Here is a 22,118-nt window from a genome sequence, read left to right as displayed (position 1 = left end):
GAATTACAAATTTTGCACCCTTGGTGTACAATGACTGCCCTTCACCTTAACCCAACTAAGGCAGTTTTTATCTTATTTCACTCTGAAAAAAAGGAAAACGGCTATTCATTCGGATGTCGTCTACAATAACCATCCGATAAAACAATCTAGTGAGACAAAATTTCTTGGTGTTACTATCGATAACCATTGAAAATTCCGCCTTCATCTGCGTTCCGTAGTTCAAAAGGCTTCATATGGCTTGCATGTGCTGTCGAAATGTCGAAACTATTTCCCTCCCCACATACTTATCAATCTTTACTACGCGTTTGTTCACTCTAACATTAATTACTGCTTAGCGAGCTAGGGCTGCACATACAAAACTCATCTGTCACCAGTTTTTACACTTCAAAAAAGAGCTCTTCGCATTATAGCACCCAACGGTTTGCATATTAAGAGTGAAGATTTATTTAAAAGCCTTAACATTCTCAACATTTACGATTTGACAACATACAACACCGTCTCCGTCATGCATCAAATAGTTAATGAAAAACTGGGCTTGACAACAGTCTCGCTCCATCCCTCACTTCGCCATGTTAGAAACACATCTCGCTGTCGTTTTTTATTGCCTAAGCTATCCGAGTCACCGTAAATTTTCTATCAATTAGTATTTCTGCTTAAATTTCTTTTGTCATTTCGTAGAAAAGGAGGCTGAGCGGATCTGTCACCTTTGCTATAGACAACGTGCGTGCGATACCTGCAAAACCTACGTAAGCTCAAGAGATATAGCCATGCGGTCATAGTCGCACAAAGATATCTGCGCGCACAATCGTGAAGGAAATCTAAAGCAATTCTCTTTGTTCACAAGATCCTTCCAAGTATCATAATATTCAAGATTAAAGATCGTAAAAAACACCTCGGCATCGCGACGTGATACGCAAGCCTATAAGTCCTACAATGGAGCATTCTTCCTCAGTAGCCTCGTTAAATGCAACACACATAAACGCGTCGTGGCTTTCAAATGTGTCAGAAGGAAGCGTCGGTTAGCAACAGGTGGCGTCTGAAGCAGTAGCAACAAACCCAGTAATACAATCGCCGTTGGAGAAAGTGAAACGCAAATGCACTGTCTTGCACTACTGATCTTTCCAATTCTTATTACAGTCCTGCAGTGCCAGAGCGTTGGTCGGTCACCATATGAAAGCGAAGACTATGATATTAAGAAGGTAATCGATTTCCTGTCGCAATGATTAATGCACGTCACTTTCAGCACTGAGCGGGCAGAGACACGGGCGTTTCTAGCCCGAAATATCGTCATTACGACGCCCTCGCTAATTATATTCTGATTCACATCCAAACTGGTATTATAAGTTTTTAGTCTGTGTTTAACCATATATGTCATAACGTGCTTCTAATTAGGGATGTCAAATATTAAAGCGAGGCTTCCTTTACCTAACCACTCGGGCATCTTGTGTATATAACAGGCCTGTCTCACCGAATAGACCAGCAAACTAGTACAAGTCAGCACACCCCTGTTCCGCGTAATTGAGTAAATCGCGGCATGGGACCTGTGGACATGTTTCGCTTGTATGTATTTCTAAAACACGCCGACCTCATAAAAGGATACCACGTGATAGTGGACAGCTTCCTTGATTTTCTTTATTTTCTTTTGAATGCCAGCTTTGAGATCAACTGGTTAGGGCTTTTACATAATTCAGTTTATACATACAATTAAATCCGTTTGGCGCATTCTTTGTTGTGGAGGATTTCACATCAAGCGCATAAGGCCATATTCATACCACTGCATTTGGGGAATGTTATGAGCGCCCGTCATCTGACTGCCGGAAACACCAAAATTGTATTTCGAAGAACCATGCCAAAAGTAAGGATCAAGACATGGTGACCATGAAGTCTTTCCGACTCTTGCAGTTGCTTCGGCTCTTTCAATGAACTGCATCATTACCTTCGAGATTGCCTTGCATTATAGCCAAGGAGTCCTCACAGGCAGATGTAATTTCGACGCCATCTAAAATCTCCGTCTCCTGGTAAGGGGCGATAACGGCCGATTACTAATTGTCCACGAACGCTTTTCGGTGCTATGTGTAGATCACGTTCAGTGCTATAACTCCGTCTCCTTCTCCGTTGTACAATCGGTAACATCCTGGATTGCTCATTCCTGAAGTTCTACCATTACCCAAATTCCAGCCTCAACTGATATCGTAAGCACTTCGTATTGTCAACAAAAACAAGACGTCTTCTTGCTGTAATATGTTGAGGATATCTTACAGCGAAGCTCTCAACTTCTAGTAGGTCCGAATTTTTCTCGGCATTGTGCTCACGGAAAGTAAGAAACCTTCAGCGATTGAAGCAAAAAGTGCATATGTTCTTTGATATCACGCTTGCGACATATAGCATTCGTTTCAAAAACAAGCACAAAACCTGTTTCCAAATCACATAGTCGATAATAAGGTGCTGCTGCTAACTATGGAAAGCATGTAACGCTCGCCACATACGTTTCCCGGTAACGATTGCAGTTGCACAAGGTGCCATGGCGACGGCAGCTTGTGACGTGGAGAATGACATCACTACCCTTTCATACATAAAAGGACCAGCCTAGCAACTTATTTCATTGTTGCTGCACCGGTACTGGTAGGCAACGCCTAGACAAGCTTCCCGAGAAGCAGTGTGAATACGAGGAGCAGCAGAGAGAAAAGAAACAGCCACACGACCAGCAGCGGCGTGCTACTATTGGTCGTACTGACGCGGAATTCCACCACAAGGAAAAAGCACCCGTCACCATTTCCCTGTGGCTGAATAATGAGCAAGAGGAGGAATTGACCAACGAAGCTTTGCATATCCCCCTCACCAGTTGTGTTGGTTTTCAGCAGCTTGACTGGGCATCCAATTTGGCGGGGCCGGGATGACGAGTCAATTTCATTTTTTATGTAGATTGTTATCAAAATGAAGTCAAAACAGCTTTACTATCGTTCAACTTGCAAGTGCGACTTGTGTCGACGAGTTTAATATTCGCAAAAAATATCCAGAGCGTAATTTACACGAGGGTTGCAATGTGGGCTTGTTGGTAATGCATCTTCAAGGGGTGTACCGTAGCGCGATTGAAAGACGGGACAAAAGAAGAGACAAGCGCTGTGTGTGTCCGTGTGTGTCTTCTTTTGTCCTGTCTTTTAATGGCGCTACCGTGCATCCCTTGAAGACGTTATTTACAATTTGGTGTCTTTCCACTTTGGGCAGAAGAGTACCCCTTCGTCACGGGAACTGCACGGCGTTTTGCACTGTTTAAGCATAGCAAAAAAGAGGGGCCCACGCATGTTCGACTGGTCTCAATTAAATGAGTGTGGCACTCGGTCAGGCTTGCTATAATCTCAAACCCACGTCTATCAGTTCCTTCTTCCTGTTGTAAATATACCCACACAGTTATACTATATAGTTTAGCATTCGGAGTTTTAAAGTAGAAACCACTGTATGTGTTTGAAATGTGGGAAGCAAGCTTATTATAGACACAGATGTTTATAGATAGATAGATAGATAGATAGATAGATAGATAGATAGATAGATAGATAGATAGATAGATAGATAGATAGATAGATAGATAGATAGATAGATAGATAGATAGATAGATAGATAGATAGATAGATAGATAGATAGATAGATAGATAGATAGATAGATAGATAGATAGATAGATAGATAGATAGATAGATAGATAGATAGATAGATAGATAGATAGATAGATAGATAGATAGATAGATAGATAGATAGATAGATAGATAGATAGATAGATAGATAGATAGATAGATAGATAGATAGATAGATAGATAGATAGATAGATAGATAGATAGATAGATAGATAGATAGATAGATAGATAGATAGATAGATAGATAGATAGATAGATAGATAGATAGATAGATAGATAGATAGATAGATAGATAGATAGATAGATAGATAGATAGATAGATAGATAGATAGATAGATAGATAGATAGATAGATAGATAGATAGATAGATAGATAGATAGATAGATAGATAGATAGATAGATTCCTAGGTTTTGATGTTAGGTCAGCAATAAGCGGCCACAGAGCTCCTATCAAATTTAAATCAAGGGGTTCATCACGAGAAGCTTTCGACGAACTTTTGTTATCGAGAATTCGTCCACCATACGCGAATGTCCCCGTTTTTGTTCTGCCCAAATGCTTGCGTTTATATTTTTTAGTCAGAACACATTTCTCTTCAGTAGAATACGAAATGTGACGCGTCGTATGGTTCCCATGTCTACGTATCCGTTGTTCTCCTCTCTGTCTCTGTCTTCCTGATCTATGTTTCCCAAACGGCATCGAATGCGCAATCATAAGACGCATGAAAAAAGTTCAGCAGTTCCTTACACATTTATAGCCTTTCATTATTCGCTTCAGAAAAGCTTCACTCCGCACAGATTCCAACATGTGCCTTGGATATGCATATCTCTTGTCCAATTTTTTGTCGGTATCTTATTTTACTTTTCGTTGTTAAACAAATATATCTGTTCCTTTACGGCCGGACTACGTACCAGGGAATGATAATGACAGCACAGGCGTAACTGTCCCCGGATCCCTTGTCTACAAGCGGAGTTCCATGCACGACACCATGCGCAACATTGTTTGTAATCACTCTACTAAAGAAAAGGTAACTTATTCCCCATAATTCCTACATCCGATAAATGATATGATGTATGGGAAAAGAGGGTTTTTGAATATGATCCTATATGTGCCATATCGGAATAGTGGATGTGGTAGTTGTGGAGCAAATAGATATTGCAATAGGGCAAGAGTTATTTGAACCTAACAAGCTCAACTGCAAATACTTTGATGAAATTCACAGTGTTACATGGCACCCTCCGTCGTCTCGCACCTCTGGTTCTCCTCTACTTCTTGTCCGCTCTTCGCACCATAGCATTAGGTTCAAGAAGTGTTTGTACAGAAGTGTCGGCGGATATAGCTAAGCGTCAATAGCATATTGCCATAGTTTACATAAATTTCCTTTCAGCTTTAATAACAACAACAACAACAATAATAATAATAATAATAATAATAATAATAATAATAATAATAATAATAATAATAATAATGTTTATTTCCCATCAAGAAAGATGGAGGAGGCTGCAGGTAAAAGCTGCTTGAATAAACGGCAGCTTGACAGGGGCCGCAGCCCTCTCTACAAGGCGGCAGTAAAAAGGTTACAGGAAGGAACATCGAAAACATACATAGGCACCGAAATGGACACTTGCAATGAGCAGAAAAATCATCCAATAAGAAAGACTAAATACCTTATACATAGTGTTGCCGTATTTCAGCATTACTTACTTTTAAAATGTCAGTGGTACTTTTGTTGTAATTATTCAGTAGACTGGGCAGGGTGAAGGACAGGTTTTCTGTCGAGCAGTTAGCCCGAGGGGTTATAACATTCCGTTTTTCTTTGTGACGGGTACTGTGTACGGATATGTTCTCCTTTAGGGATGATAAGTCGCGTAGAAACATTCTATTTTCAAGTACTTCACGTTTGAAGGCTAGTGTTAGCTTATAGTCATAAAGATTTTTTACTGGTATAATGTTTGTTTTTTGAACAAAACTGTGTGTATGGCTGTTCTATGGTAAGTCATAAAGCAGTCTGAGAATTTTTTTTCTGGAGGACAAAAAGTTTCCGTAACTGAGTTGAGTAGTTGTGCCCCAAACCAATAAACAGTAATTTAGATGAGAGTAAAAAAGCGAATTATAAAGAAGTTTGACCTTCAATGGCGGATATGTTCTTAGGCGAGATAAGACGCCAACTACACGTGTTAACTTTGTCAAAACAGTGCCAGTGTGGTTATTCCAAAGCATATTATTGGAAAAAGTTATGCCAGGGATTTTAATGTGATCAGAGATTTTCAGTGGTTCGCCCCCATATGTTAAGTTTACTGGAGCGTTGAACTGCTTCGACCTTGCTTCCAAGGTTCGACTCGACCAGAGGTACGGCGTCAACGCTGTTTAGCCACTTTAACAACCGTTTGTCCAAGCGCTCGCTCTCTCAACCCTTTCCTTTTCTTGTTTCTCTGTAACAATGTCTAGAAGGAACGTAGCATGATGCCTTCATTTAGCGTCGGCAATGTTGCATTCAGGCGAAGGTGTTTGGTGCTGATGTTCACTGAGAATGACTGCAAATGGTGATGTTCGAATGCGCGTCTACACTTGTGGCAGTTTGCACCACTTAGTGCTGAGACAAACAAGCATACCGAAACTGGGTGAACTTTTCTAGGAAGGCTAATTGTACTACGATGAATCACTTATGGTGGTCGTGGTCGGTAGTGGTAGGCAATGCGCTCAAACTACTTGATGCACAGTGGCGCTTTCAAGAAAATAAACCACGAGGCTCAGTGGGCTTCCTATCTCTATGCTTGCTATACCGTAAGCTTCTGAGAACCTCTAGAAGAGGACTTCCGGTCATTGATTTACAACCGCGGGAAGAAATGGCCAATGACTGATGTAAACAGATGCGTCAAGTCTTGACGGGTGACCCTGTGACTTCATTCTCTAATCGAAAGTTCTTGCCAATGTGTTTAATTTGATTTCGATATTTGCCTAAGTATGCAAATAAGCCTTTGTTTCTGTTCGCTCGTCAAAGTGCCCCTTCACGCTGCTGATTATACACACACAGGCAAGACCTCGCGATGCCGCGTCAATACAATATGGAGCACCGTATAAGTACATACCAAACAGCATGCTGAAAGACGACGTCACAAAGCCGCAGCTCGTGGATGGCGAGCATAGCGCCGAGGATCAGAAAGTTTGCATCAGTGAAGTTTGTCAAAATTCGAATGTATCAAGAGATCCGAATGCACAAAACAGGTGCTTTCACTCTTCACTTCCTTATAGGGTAGTATGAAAATGTCACATATCTTACTGTGCGTGCGTGTGTGTGTGTGTGTGTGTGTGTGTGTGTGTGTGTGTGTGTGTGTGTGTGTGTGTGTGTGTGTGTGTGTGTGTGTGTGTGTGTGTGTGTGTGTGTGTGTGTGTGTGTGTGTGTGTGTGTGTGTGTGTGTGTGTGTGTGTGTGTGTGTGTGTGTGTGTGTGTGTGTGTGTGTGTGTGTGTGTGTGTGTGTGTGTGTGTGTGTGTGTGTGTGTGTGTGTGTGTGTGTGTGTGTGTGTGTGTGTGTGTGTGGGTGTGTGTGGGTGTGTGCGCACGTACACAGAGAAGGCCGCATCAGGAGTAGAGAACTTGCACCAACTGGTTGCTTGTTTGACATCGTTGCTCTCAAGCAATCAGTGTCCTAATGTTTCAGCTTGTGCTAAGTTACGAACACTCATTTACACGAACCAACGGTGTGTCTATAAATATCACAAGACTCCCTATTTACTGGATCCGGGTGCTTTCGATTTCCAGTTCAATTTCAACTATGTCTTTATTTTCTAATTCAGTTTAGAAGTCTTGGTTATACAATGACCGCAAGCTGGCGCATAGTCTACAAAAAAGAGTGTGTTTTCTTTAGCCTAACATCAAAAAGTACTCAGTGTCGCCTACAATCAGTTTAAGAGTTCATATATTTTGCATCTAAAGCCAGCCAGCCTATATGAACGAAAATATTTGGTCCGTAACACAAAGATATTGTCCTGAGAGAAGGCTGTCCGAGATTAGCAGTTGCCATAGATGTCAATTTTATCACGAAGACATTTTATGGAGTATGCATCGCGCTCCCGAATGCCTACTAATGACCAAACAATCTCTAAGAAGAGACCTTGAGTGAAAATGGACCATTTTTCTTATATATATAGATGAATCATTTAGCAGCAGTGATGTCATAACAAGCCTGAATAACAAGACTAAGCCCTTCTATGAAAACGATAGATCTTCACAAACGTTCAGGATTTCACATGACGAGTTAAGCTGTACTACTGAGAAGAAAATTTTAATATCATTGACTCCTTTCTTACTCCAGTTTGTGCACACGCCGGAGCCCATCTGGGCATACAATACGACCTCATACGCCATGCTTCCCTGTAGAGTTGACGTAATGTACAATTTGACGGACCCGTTCATCCTGTTCCACAGGTCATATTTCTCGGGCATCACCAAGTAAGACGTTTTAATTTAGTAAACAACATTTCGCACGTGATTATATGTGTTGTCTTTTATGCCTGGACAGAATGACAGAGGAAATGATGGGAGCGTTTAGCCCGGAGCATGAAAATAGAATGTTCGTCGGCCCTCAAGGCAAGTCATTACACGCACTGACTGTTTCCAATTTTGTGTTTGCTACTGCTACTTTATTTAAGCAATATATTCAAAATTTATTAAGATGTGGCTAAAATATAAACAGTTTATGAGTGACACCAGATGTCTAGCAATAACTTGCGGTCACAGTAAACAAAAATCCCTTTTCGACTGCGCTTTCTTTTTTCTGCACCAGTACTGTTGTTTGAAAAGAACAAAGGCAGATGATTCTCACATTACCTTGCCGGCCCATCTCGATTTCACTATTTTATTATCAAGTGCAATATCGCCAAATCCAGTTTCCTCTGCAATGCAGACCGCTGCCTTCTTGTCTCACTGTTAAGCATTACCTTCTCAAAATTCTCGGCAGCTGTCAAGTTTCAGACCCAGACATTGTCAGTCGTAGTATGCAACAGTATCAAACTTTGCAAAGCTAATAATTAGCTGCCAGTTAGTTTGCTTCTCGTAATTATGATGCTTACCGAAGAACTGTTCTTGACAATTACATAATTGCACATCTTCCCATAATTTAGCTTCGCATGAAAGCTCGTTTGCTGGGATAGCATTTCAGATAAAACACCACAGCATTATTTGAGGTTTTGGAACCCATACGGAGGTTCCTTGTGAACAATATCTTGGCATTGTGAAACACTGCCAACAGTGCTTCACAACTTCTATTCCAAACTTGGAGTGCGCGGTAAGAAATCGCACCTGTCAGAGATGTTAGACACCGTCTGATGATCTGGATAGGCGGTAGCTATCTTTTCATTTAGTGAATTGAAATTATTATGGTGTACCCAGAGGCTAAACTGGCCATCGTGGTCACCAGTATGTTCATACTGAAAGTGGCTTGTTGGTGCGAAGTAGAGAGGTTAGGAGGTTTACAAAAGAGAAAATTGCTTTATTTATTTGCTAACAGGAGGAATTAGAGTAGGTATATCTGCAGGTACTCAATGCGGCAGGATTACGCAGTACACTAATTGTCAGCTCACAGAACACACAGCACAAAAGATGTCTGCTTAAATATCATTGGCCTTCCCCAATTCTACACACCAGGCAAACCGGTGACGTCACGCCGCAGTCAGGTGGACCGAAAGCGTCATTTTCTCTTGTGTGACGAAACAGCATGACAACCCATGTGCGTTCATTCCTCGAGCAAGAAGTCAGAAAAGACATATTGTACCACAATGCTCATTGTGCCAGAGGAGGAAAGAAGTGAATGGTACAGCACGTCCGCTTGAAGGATCGGCACTCCTGCTATCTTTGAATTTAGCTTTGTTCAATGTATTAGCAATTACCTAGCTCTCCAAGGAGTTGACTTTGCTGCCTGCAGTGGTTGTACAATTGATTTATGCTGCTCCTCTGTTAATGAATTTTATGTAACAGTCCTGGGGATCATCTCGCCGTCTTTGTTATATGAAGAACTGCTCTAAATTACGTTGCCAGAGGTGTAGGCCACGGAAGACGACGTTTACAATGACGGTGCGAGCCAGTCGCTTCAGATGAATGGGTCCTCTCGGCTTTGAAACGACGCTCTCCTGCAGGGACGCTTTACAGGAGCGCATTTCAGTGCTCACGCTAGTTAAAAGCTTCTGTAGAATGATGTTCATCTGTATTTTGCATGTGACGCCGGCATGCGCCCTGTAGACAATGTGTCGAATACAATGTGTCGAATACAACACCACACTCGAACAGAAACAACGCAAAGTGTCAGGAGGTGATAATGGGAGAAACAATTGCACAATGAGACAGCACTCTTCCTTGTTCACAGGGCCCAAAACTGTTCCTTGTTGACACTGCTTTGGCGCAATGCCTTGGCATTCTGAACGGTATATTTTTAACAGGGCATTGTGAACTGCAGAGTTACTCGCCCGCAGTGCATTGGCACTATTCCTAGAGCACAATGCCTTCCGAGTTTGTTCTTAACACTGCTTTTGCGCGAAGCGTTAATAATTTGAATGCACATTAGGAACAGCGTCATTCCTTATTTCCTTAGTTCCTTCTACACCGTGCTTTTCAGTGTTATTTTCATTTACAGCGCCTTGGTGCGTTGCCGTGGCCTGTTGAACCGCACATTATGAACTGCACCGTTTCTTGTTCACGATGCCTTCGCAGTTCCTTGTTCACCATTCCGCCACACTTCATTCTTTGTGCCAGCGAACAAAGCATTGGTGGGTTAGCTGCGCAATTCGATCTGCACAGTCTGTGGTTCCCAGTCCCTTGGCATTTTTCCTTGGTCACAGTGCCTTCCCAATTCTATCTTCATAGTTCCTTGACGTGAACTTTTGCTTGCACATATTAAACCTCGCATTCTAAACTGCGCCGTTCCTTATTCACAGTAGAATGGCATCCACAGTTTCTCCTTCACAGTGTCTTGGACCAGTGCCTTGGCGTTGTTAACTGCACTTCTCGAACAGCATCCTTCGTAGTTCGAATTGTCACGTTCCCAACTACTGAACTGGTCCTATTGAAAGGCAACCATTCTTCGTTCACAGAAGCAGTGCTAAGAAGTAACCCATATGGGTTCCTAAAAGTCATGTACAGTTTTACTTGGTCAGTGACCAAAAACTTTACTGCTTCTCGTATCTTGCAAAGTTTCTACAGGCTGTATACGAATCACTACCTCGTACTCTTTCTAGCACATTTATTTTAGCATAATTTCCTCCGTGCAAATCCTCAGAACTACTCTGAGAGCTTCTTGGTTAACGTCTTCAGGTATTTATTATATATTTTATATATTGTCTTCAGTTCCTATTTTAACAAGACAAAACTTACTGCACGTTGAGACGGTCCGGGTTGACCCTGCTACCTATCTCTTCCTATCTAGCAGCTTCGATACTTCGCCAAAGTATTACTGTAACTCGCCATCTTCCTTTCTTATTCTTAATGACGAATACAGCATCAGGCAGACTATTTTGCTGTTTTAGGCATACCGGAGGACAGAGCGCTCACAAAAAATCTGGAGAGCATAGACGAGACTGTCATTCATACAGGAAGCAACCAGTGCACTGCTGCACATTCCAAAGAATAGGGCGGTGTGGCAGCCTTTGAATGCACAGTGAATGTGGGTGTGCACGTTCGCGTGTCAATTCCTGTTCTTTTTCGTTTTATTCTCCTACTCGTGTACCCCTGTGTAGGGCAGAAAACGACCTGCAACATGGTTAACCCCTTAATTTTTTTTTTCTTTTTCTCTCGGTCTTCAGGCAACCAGCGATAGCACCGGAAAAATTAAGTCTCGCTTTGGAGACATCTAAATCGGCGTTTTTTCTCTTTATTGTCAAATAATAGTGTAGCTGTGCAATGCTGTGTGGACATCTCAGGCATTTACGAATCCTTCTTGCACTCAGGTTTCTCAATGCATCTATGGCTGTTGATATTTCTACTGCATCTTTCACTTCTACGACGAGAGTCGCTTAAGTAAAATGAGGATTTGTCTCAGTACGGCCACACAAAGACACACTAGCGCCATCTGCTGATGATGCTTTGACGGGAGACTGCAGGCCGTGGGGCGTGATGTTGCTTGGCACCGTAAGTGACGTGTTAAACAAGATGACGCCAGAGCCTGTGATTGCAATTGCTTAACAACGCTTACTGAGTGTCTCATTAACGATGGTCTAAAAGGGACAGAAATTCACTTAGACTTCAAGCTCAACGCAGTGACGACATGGTGATCATCTCCGTTATTCATGTAACTATCATTTGTTTGGACCACAAGAAGACTATTTGGGAGGCCACCACTTCAGCAGTTTCAATGAGGTCAAGCAGGCTGTCCATTGATGGCTGCGGCCCAAAGAGAAAGCATTTGCTGCTGCAAGCAACCATGCGCTGCAAAAAATCTTGGATTAGTGCGTCTGTTTCAAGGCGGATTACCTCGACACATTTTGTGACTTCCACATGCCTAAACATGCTTCTTAATCTGGGGCAAAAAGTCAGATTTGATGTCAGCATCTCTTGCATGAAGGCCGCACAGGGAGTTTGATTGCATTCCGCAGATCGGAAAGGCAGCACTTCAGGTCTTGACCAACACCGAGATGAAAACTGCACAAATCCTCTGGGCGCCGGGACACGAGTCTCTCGCGGGGAACCAGGCGGCGAACGCCGCGGCTCGAGATTATGCACGCCGAGCCATTTCCGACACGCAGCGAACATGGACCAACGACTGTGACAAGGATGATGAACGAATATCCAAGAAATACTCGGATATCCTGGCGCACTACAGGAAGCAGGGGCGTCGCTACCCGCCCGCGCTTAAGACGATGAGTACGGAACAAGCGGTAACCTGGAGAAGACTGCAGGCTGGAAGCTACCCGCATGGAACACTGCTGCACGCCATGTATCCAGGCACCTACGGGCGAGACTGCAAGTTCTGCCCGCCGAACCACCCAACACCTTGCGCCATATGGTGCTAGAGTGCAGGAATAACCACGAAGTACCACCGTCATCATCACCATCAGGAGATAACATGCAGGAAGAAGCGGATTCAGAGGAAGAATCGGAAGACCAGTGGGACGCTCTACTGGTGACGCAAGACCCTGACAACCAGCTGTGGTTGGTGAATAGGGCTTGGGCGGCGGCAGCGAGCCATGGCTACCTGGACTGAGGAGGCCACCCGCCTTTGGGCTCAAGAAGCCTGGTCTAGCAATAAAGTTTATTTCTCTCTCTCTCTCTCTCTCTCTCTCTCTCTCTCTCTCTCTCTCGTTGCCGCGAAATGTTACACGGACGTACTCAATTGTTGGATGCTAATGAAGCCAACCGAAAATGAAACCAATGAAAGGTTACAGGAAGTTCCTTGTCTGCTCTTGAAGAACACTAAATGTATAAAACCTACGGCTGAATTACCCTTGCACAAACTCCGTCAAATTCTGAATGGTGTTGGGCAATACTGTCAGGCGTACGCTTACTACATGCACCCAAATACTTAAGAAAGTCGACGTCAGGACAGCTGTCACCGTCTGCTAATTTTAGAGCACCACATACGTCCTGCGGAAGTTGTAGATTCGTTTCATCCAGAACTCAAGATTTTCTTTCCTCCCCTTCTTTTTTTTTTTGCTCTTGTCCTCAGCAAAAAGTATCAAAATCACTTTGTATTTGCAATTTTCTAATAACTAAGTTGTAATTCCAATAATAAAACGTTTATGCTGCCTTATACTTTATTTGGCTTCATCTTCTGTCGACTTTATTTGAGCAATTAAACAGCAGCGCTCGTTAGCCGTGTTCAGTATTTTCTCACCTATTGACCATCTCTTGTTCCAGATATCGTCTTCTACACTGTGGAACAGCTCATGTACACGAGCATAAACGGAAGCTGTGGAATCGTTATGGTCAGACCCTTGTATGACGGTGCGTCCGTCTTTAACTTCATGAGAGCGGAACGCTATTTTGAAAAGCACTGACAAAGGGGCCATACTCCGAAGTCACGTATTTTCTGTATGCTTATATTCACACAACTGACGCTGATGCTGCAACTACTATTTTCGGAGAGACATTTGAAACCTCTGTTCCGTTACCATAAGCGCAAGAAAAAAAAAGCCGTAGGACGCGGTTGCTGACCTAGGCGCTCTCTTCGCGACCACCGTAAGTGATGGCACCGGGTGACTAGAAATAGGCCAAAATTTTCGCCACGTCTGCACTTTTGCCTCGTGCCACTTATTCTAGCAAAATACGAACAAGACGAAGTCTGGCTATCTGTGAGTTGCTGCTTTTAATGTTACAACTCGAATTCATCAACGGCACCACCAGTTCAGTTCTAAACTCTTAAGTGAAGTAGCGCTTCCAACAATTTGGACATGTCGAGGATTCCCTAATCGTGTTGCCACACGTTGAATGGACATGCGTCCCATGACGCCTGCAACGAAATTGTCACGTCCAAATTTTAATTCGATGTTATCGTCCTCGATTGTAAGCGGATAGTGAACGCTCTACATATTCTCTGTGTACATTTGGGGCCATTCCTCACATAGCTGCTTCCGTGTTGCCTTCGCAGACGCATTTCACCGTAAAAGCGCGCTTAATGAAAGCTTAGTGGTGTAATCAGCAGTTTGAATCTCTAAAGGGCCGATTTTCAGGTTGCTTATCTTGTTTTTACAAAAATTTTAAGACTGCAGCCTCTGCCCCCCAAAAGATAAAGTTAACCTTCAATAAATTCTTCGAGGTTATAAAATTTTCTGACGAAACCGATTTTCGGAAACCGAAAAGCATTCTTGGTAAATAAAGAAGCGAACAGCGCGGAGCAGGACACAACGTTGTAACCATCCGTCGTATAGTACTCTTCCATGGTGAATGGTTGCAGCTGACCCAACATCTAGTCGTGTTCACGAGAAACTGGTAGTTGAATGCCGGTGCAATCGACACCACGAATAAACCAGCCGTGCTCGAAATGCGCGTTCTCACTACGCCGTTGACGGCTTATCAGAATTACGAAGATCCAGATGTTGACATCGCTCCACATGCAGACATGGCCTTTTATCGAACTTCTGCTGAATAATTATCTTTACACTGCTTCGCACTGAGACATATTTATAATGAACGTGGGATGAAAGGAAAGCTCGATCACAAGCAGGAATTTCTTACATATTCTCTGTCGTGCCGCTGTAAGTACTGTCCAACCTATAGAGAGGAACGTGAGGAATACGTTAATACACTGCAAAGTATTGCTTCAGTTAAACCTCGTACTTGACTTTACACTTCTTTCCGCGCAATTTATTACGCTGTATATAAAGAAAGGCTTGCTTTTTTTTCTTCTTAAGTAGAATTCAGCTCACGAAGTAAGTATTTAGTATTATTATCCCGCCATAAACGGCGCCTATAGTCCTGCATTTCCAAACTACAGAGTTTCGAAAGCAGATCATTTCACGGAACCATAAGTTACAAATGCGGAAAGCAGCTAAGATTGTTCTTTGCATCCTAGACATCTTTTTCAGAAAGTACCTTTCTAAATTTACCCTTCTATCATGGATCACTTGCTGCATCCTCAAGCTACATATAGCGTCGTTCTAATTTGGTGAACGATAATCGAAGTCGCAGTGATAAAATAGGTAAAATATTCGGTCGTAATATTTCATTGCCAACATGGATATCTGTTTGGTGCTAAAACAAGTGCATTTTATAATGCACAATTAAGATCCCGTGTTTTGCTATGTTCATTAGCTCCTTGTCAACAGTAAATAAGACGAGCATAACTAATATGCTGAACACCTTATCACGTGAGATATGGGGAAAAAATAAAGGCATGTTGTATATGGAAGTGATATAGTAAATATTCAACATAGACCTGATATTGCAAATCACCAGTTTATGCAGTAAATTACGTTCTACACTACTGCTGATGATATAGCTCAAGCAAGTTAACGTACCTAATTTTTGCATTATTTTTTAGTCTGCCGTATCATTTCTTACTTATAAAAATTATAATTCTGGCATACTAACGTTCACTAGAAAACTTTTACATTGGGCGTTATTCAAGTTACATAATCTAAAGTGTCCTTTGTTATGCTCTCTTTATTTCTAGACTTCGACCCGTGGTTTGACCTCCGGATTAAAAACTCTTCCACTGAATTCGGTCCTGACATTGATTGTGTAGTACGTTTCAATCAGATTGGGCAACAAGGACAGCTTCTTTACACGCCGGACTGCCAAGGTATAATTCGAACCAACAGTTAATATAAACGGTTCACAATTTCACACGTGGGTATGACATCACCGCCGATAGAAAAGTCAAAAAGCGATCCGTCTTCACACGAACTTTCCCAGTAGCCCTTTGTACTTTCATAAGCAATCACCAATAAAAAGTTACAATTTTCTGTGAACTTTCTATGACTATAAATTCTAAGTCGTCTATAATATCGACCCGTCCTTAACCATCCTGATGCCTGAAGAGAGTAACGGCTGTACAAGGTCTTCAAGACCCTTTTTATATAGTGGTATACTACAAATCTCAGTACATTTTCTTTAAAATAAATCGCGGTGGGACAGTCAAACCAACATCACCATTTATACGGGATGAATGTAACGATTTCCCCGCGTTTATTATGGTACAAACAACATTTATTTGCCAAAAACACATGCAATAATTTGTAACATCGCGTAGCTGGTCGGCATTTTGCCTCTACATCTAGTTCAAAATATCATCCATTTCGATATATCTAATGGCAACACATGATCAGCCCACTGCCTTAAAGTTTGCCGTACACCTGCCTTTAAATGTGAAACGAATATTTGAAATAATTGCTCCCCAGCTTTTTTCTTACAAATATTGAAGGTCAATCTTCTGTAAAGGATGATCGAGCTATTTTTAGCTAAGGCTTAAAAGTATGCTAAAGCGCTCTAGGAGGACGCCACCAAATGAGTTTTGTGAACTATTCTATTGAGCGAGAAACACAGTTTGTGTTTCGGCCTAATTGCGTAATATTCAACGTGAATTGACCAAATTTGCAAGTAGCAGCTCTAGAGCCAAACTAGGAATGGAAACGTTGGGAAATGTTTCAGGTGGCACCTAATTCAGCATCGTCTAACCTCCTGCATGTGACGTCATCTTTTTTTCTTTTTCTGCGTCTGAAAATTAGTCCCTGAATTATGAAAAAAAAAAAGCCCGCAATAGAAGAGCTCTCAAATGTGTGACCTTTGAACTAACAGCGCATTTAGCCTAAAGGGCCTCCTGTTTTGCTCATCGCTATCGAGAACCACGAGGGAAACTCGCCACTAGCATAAATCGCGCGGGCAACTGCTCCTTCTGAATCTCCATCCCTGTCAGTTTTTTTTAGCGGCAGCGCGCAATGCCAAATTCGCTCTTCGAACACACGCGCAAAACGCCTGAAAGTACTGCACTCGCGGTACGCAAGCGGATATGTCAAGCGTGATGTTTTTCTTTCAATAACTTTCGAGGGTGTTTTTTTTTTGGACAAAGACAAAATAATTATCTAACAAGGAGGAAAGTGGAAGCACTTGAGACGTGTGCTTTCTAAAACGCTCTACAACTTCCGGAATGCACGCTTTGTTTTAAGATTATTACTCACGGTGTTGGTTATGAAATCTTGACGATTACTCAGACGATTGCTGAGATGATAGCTCAGAGAAAGTAGAGGGACTTTTCCCATAAGGTAGCCAACAACGGTGACCTAGCCGCGTCCTTCTAGTATGCTTCACCGAATTGGGAAAGCATGGCGGAAATTAGCTGTACAAAAGATCTCGCAATCCTAAACCAGCTTTTGGTGGCTTAGCATTGCCTTTTCCCAACAAAGCTTTACAAGCAGCACCGGAAGTGAGTGCACGTATGGCATTCACTTCATATCTATTTATCTATAACACGTGTTGCTTTTAGCTTCCTGCATAGTAACCTAAAGGATCTGTTTCTGTATTTGTGTTATATATATATTTATTTCAATACCTTCAATGCCGAAGGTGTTACACAAGGGAGTAGTGAGAGAAAAAGATACATGTTAAAAAAATTAAATTATGGTGTTTTACGTGCCAAAACCACATTGTGATTATGAGGCACGCCATAGCGGGCGACCACCCGTGATTATGAGGCCCACCTGGGTAAAGTACATGTGATAAGCGGTTCGTGCAAGCAGTGATCTTAAGCGGTGTATTTCAACTTGGGGACGTTGAGAAGGGTCACAACAGAGGCGGGTAAGTGAAAAATTTCTTTCGCTGTCTTCAGGATGTGGTTAGTACGACATGACGAATAAGTCGGTTCACTAGAAGTTCAATTTTCAGATGGGCATTAGGAAAAATTTCGCGGAACAAGGCAGGTCAGGGAAGCTGAAAAGTGAGTTGCATGGATGATACACTGAAAAAGTGGGAATGATTTGACAAAATTAAGCGCAAACTAAAATTTTGCACGAATTCTAGTTGATGTATTAGAAATTTCTTACTAGGATCCCACAAAGCACATGCATATTATAGCTTTGAGCTTACAAGTGCTTTATATAATGTTATACTTTTTGGGAACGGCGCGGTCCCTCAGTCCACACCAGTAGGCCCCAGTCCTGACCGGTTGCGCCCAAGAGCGCCCAGCGGAGCCTTCAACCACCACTCGTGCTCCCAAGTCCCTTCATCCTCTCCCTCTTTGATTCCTGGCTCCCATGTCGGAGTTCCGATGATGCCAGTGACTCCGATGATGATGATGACGGAGTTCCCATAATGCCCCTCTTTCAGCGAAGGCTCTCTCCCACGGCAGCTTTCAGCGACAGCATGGCACCCCCGGCGGCGGGCAAATCTTGCAGACTGCTGCCCCGAACGAGGACCAGCGGAGCAAGCAACGTCCGAGTCACCAAGGTCCTCCAGGAACCCGAAGGCCGTACACCTGGCTGGCTTCCCGGACGTACTCTTCGCGAAGATGTGGCAGACTAGTTGGTGGAGTCTCTGCGATGTTGACGTCTTGCAGGAACCCGAAAGCCCATACCATTCCCGGACGCAAACATAGTACGGTCCTCTTCCCCAACCTCGTTCTGGGGAGTGCACGCAGTAGGTAGCCTGAAGGTGCAGCCACATGCTTACTGTCACGCCACCACACGGAGACCAGCGTCAGCCACCGCAGGTGCACAGATAACGGCATGGGAAGACTGCACGCTATCATAATCGTTTCTCGAAGAGTGCTGCTTCCACTACAATTGACAACAGGCCTCGAGCGCCGCGATTTCACTGGAACACCGGGCACCACTCACCAGGCCCTCTCGAGCCTACTGTGTGGAAGTCCTCACAGTACATCTCCGAGGAACACTCGTATACTCGCAAGCTTCAGCTCACACCCGGGTAGTTATAAAATCAGTGAATATAATAATAAATATGCTAGCCTACTCTGAAACATTTCTTTTCCATTTGGTTTCATATTTAAATTAGGAGTATAAAAGTCACCGCGATAGAGAAGCATGTTTAGTCTAAAGCACAGCACGTCGAAACAATTTCCAGGAGTTTGAAGATATGGGGTTGGATAGTGTGTTCTTGCGGACCACAAGCTTTTCCAAGTTTGTGGCGATGGCACATAAAGGTCTCGCAGCCCGATGGTAAACAGGTGGGCAGGAACTACTGATAGTGTTTATCTCCTGTTTCCATTTCATGACGCAGCACTGAAATTATCCTAGGTTTCCTTTGTTACCGCGAAGTCTCTTCTCTTTTAGCGACGCAAGAAAATTTATAGACATGCGAAATCTGAAAAAAAATCTTGTAAGCACTATTTGTGCCCGCATGTTTTTTTTTTTGTCGCTCTAATCTGTCTGCAATACACTGTTACGAAAACATTGAACGCCATATCACAACTTAATTATTCGATGCTTTGTTCTACCTTATGTCATTAACTCCGCGCATAAGAATATTGGAAGGTAGTCACCATTAGAGCAAGAGAAAGCACTGGCGTTAATATCCGCCTCAGAGACATGTGTAAAACATGTAAAGGACGGAGTCGCATTCAAGTGTTACTCTCACGATTATGTCAATTGTGTTTATGAAACAGCTGGAGAGTATGATAGCATTGAAGTTACTGCTGAAAGAACTGGTACCATCAATGTCGATGGTAAACTGCCCTCTAAGAATTATGTATATATTTTATCTATAACAAACATTGGGAATTGATCATACAAGATAACAAACGCGGCTAACTGCCATGAGGGGGTGGATAGGAAATCTAAAATGCGGTATCGCTTGCACACACACAAAGCTTTTCATAATTAGCTGTACTTTGGGTATTGTATTCAAGCATCTCACATTCAGTATTTTCGCAAATTAACAAGGCAGGACCCCTAGCACGTCCAATCATTCTATTGAAATAAAATATGTTGTAATCAGAGTACCTAAAGATATCCCATTCATTAGTGCTCCAAGTTTCAGTCAGCATTATGGCAGAATATTGTAACGAATATTCAGTAAAAAAATTTATTTAGTCCCAATTTAACCGACCCGCTATTCAGGTAAACATATATACATGAATTACGAGCAAACTGTGATACAATGTTTCACATCATTCAGCAGGTAGTAGCGTTGATTAGTCATTCTAGTTGCTATTATCGCATATAATATTCGTGTTTTTAAGTTGTCGAGTCAAATGAACTCATCACGTTCTAATGTGGACAGCTTGGGAACTTTTCCTGTTTTAGGTGAGAACATTACCGTTCTATACTGTGCCTATAACAGACATATTCCTAACCTTTATCATCAGCTCACTTCCGTGTTTCCTTTAGACGTTCCCTACAGCGCCGCGTTAGATTCTCGTGAATGAAGACAAGCGGGTCAAACTGTTTCAAGGTACTTTTGTTTTTGACCACACGTCTCTATTCTGTTGCCGACGGAAGAGAACAGTGATTCCTGTGTTGTCTCCGGTTTTCTGGTTGCATTTGTCCAGGCACCTTGCCAAATTCGACTGCATAATGAACATGACGTTCTTTAGAGAATGAGTTGAGCGATGCGATCAGCTTCTCGTGCGGCACCTACAGCGACCCCATCTATTTTCAAAATAAGCCTTCCGCTTCTAACTTCCAGCTCATTCATCTGTCCTTGAAGGCCACTACTTGCGAGCGCACGAGTCTTAACCGGAGTCTTTGTCTGTAGTTCTGCAGCCTTCCTTCTCAGAATTTTTTTCTTATTTTCCAGCAATTTTTTTTCACAATCACCAAATCGCTTTTGTCAAGAACTAGAGACTGCGCCCCCTTTTTTTAACCTCTTTGTCAAAAGCAGGAGACGCGCAAGCTTTTGAATAACGGAAATAATCAATTTCAAATCTGAGACATTTTGGTTGTACTTCGCTGCTGAAGCTGATCCACTGCTACGGCAAAATGGACACCACGAAGTTTGCCTTTCTGTTGTATTCTTTCCTTTAAAAGAAATTCTCTGGAAAGACAGCATTTTCGTTATATTAATACTGGAACAAAAGAGAGGAAAAACACTGCGTGGCCACCGAAATATTAGAAATATAATTTCTTGGTTTCAGGATTCGAGATACGCAATGGCAGCGGTGAAGCGACGACCTGGCCTAGTTGATTTCCTGCTGTTCTTCCGCAAGAAGTGTAGAAAGCCTTGAAGGTTTTTTTGCTTTTTTATTAGCTAAGCAAACCTTACTTTTTTTATATCAAAATTACCGATTATTGCTCTGCACATTGCTACGCTCCAAATCTGCAGTGCGTATTCTTTGGGTGGTTCCCACAAGGCAGCCCCTTCTTCAGCACCCAACCAAACGACTACGTAGCATCGACGCTGACTGCGTGTGGGTCAACGAGCCCCGAACTCTGTAAGCGCGGTAACAACTACAAAGGCCAGGCTTGCCGGATCGCTACAACTTGACCGTCACGGAGAGCCCACTATCTTATGCAAGAGACAACGTCGAGGACATCCATCGCATCTGCGTCGGATTCAGGTTCCCAAATTGTCAAGTCGTTGCCTCGTATCGCGCCATATTGGAGGCGAAGTCCGGCGGAATCGTGCTGCGTCATTGGCGGATTTTTGGGAACGATTCGGCGAATATGATTCGCCGAGGCACACCATCGCCTCTTCTAGTAACCTAGGCAAGGCGACTGTTCTAAAAGCGGACACCTTTGGTGCAGCGATTGCGCCCTCACCTTTGCTGATGAACTGTGTGTGTAAGCAGGCATGTTGTGAGCTCCTACGTATAGTGGGCTCCTATATCTGGATCCAGTGTAAACAGGTAAAATAAATATTTATTTATTTTTTTGCTCCTACTCCTGGACCTACTCGTCCCTGTGCCTGGAGAATTTCTGGCCGAAACGCTATGCCGAGGCGCCACAGCACTGTGTTATTCAAGCGAAATGCTGAATGCATTTGTTGGAACTTATACCACAAACTTCGACAGCGTAATGCCAGGTTATGCTGCATTGCATTTGTAAACAAGTTCACTTCTCCGTCCTATATGGTACCTTCGATGACTTTTAGCATGGTAAGTACGTAGGAGACATTAGGCGA

At 42.8% G+C, this 22,118-nt stretch overlaps 1 protein-coding gene across 4 annotated transcripts; it reads left to right on the top strand.

Moving 5' to 3' along the window:
- Nucleotides 1-982: 982 nt before the first annotated feature.
- Nucleotides 983-21,267, top strand: LOC142587570 (uncharacterized). Of its 4 annotated transcripts, XM_075698677.1 has the most exons (7): nt 1,057-1,199; nt 4,540-4,652; nt 7,939-8,075; nt 8,146-8,213; nt 13,467-13,553; nt 15,721-15,849; nt 18,369-18,906. In XM_075698677.1, the coding sequence occupies exons 2-7, from the start codon at nt 4,602-4,604 to the stop codon at nt 18,683-18,685; spliced, it is 789 nt and encodes a 262-aa protein (XP_075554792.1). In that variant the 5' UTR covers nt 1,057-1,199; nt 4,540-4,601; the 3' UTR covers nt 18,686-18,906. The 4 variants fall into 4 exon arrangements, with proteins under 4 accessions (XP_075554793.1, XP_075554791.1, XP_075554794.1 ...); XM_075698676.1 differs by lacking the exon at nt 4,540-4,652 and having other exon boundaries at nt 993-1,199; nt 18,369-18,792; XM_075698679.1 differs by lacking the exons at nt 4,540-4,652; nt 18,369-18,906 and adding an exon at nt 21,133-21,267 and having other exon boundaries at nt 1,000-1,199.
- Nucleotides 21,268-22,118: the final 851 nt, after the last annotated feature.

The sequence above is a fragment of the Dermacentor variabilis genome, chromosome 7 (assembly GCF_050947875.1).
Source record: "Dermacentor variabilis isolate Ectoservices chromosome 7, ASM5094787v1, whole genome shotgun sequence".
Lineage (NCBI taxonomy): Eukaryota > Metazoa > Arthropoda > Arachnida > Ixodida > Ixodidae > Dermacentor > Dermacentor variabilis.
This window is presented reverse-complemented; position numbering and strand designations above follow the sequence as displayed.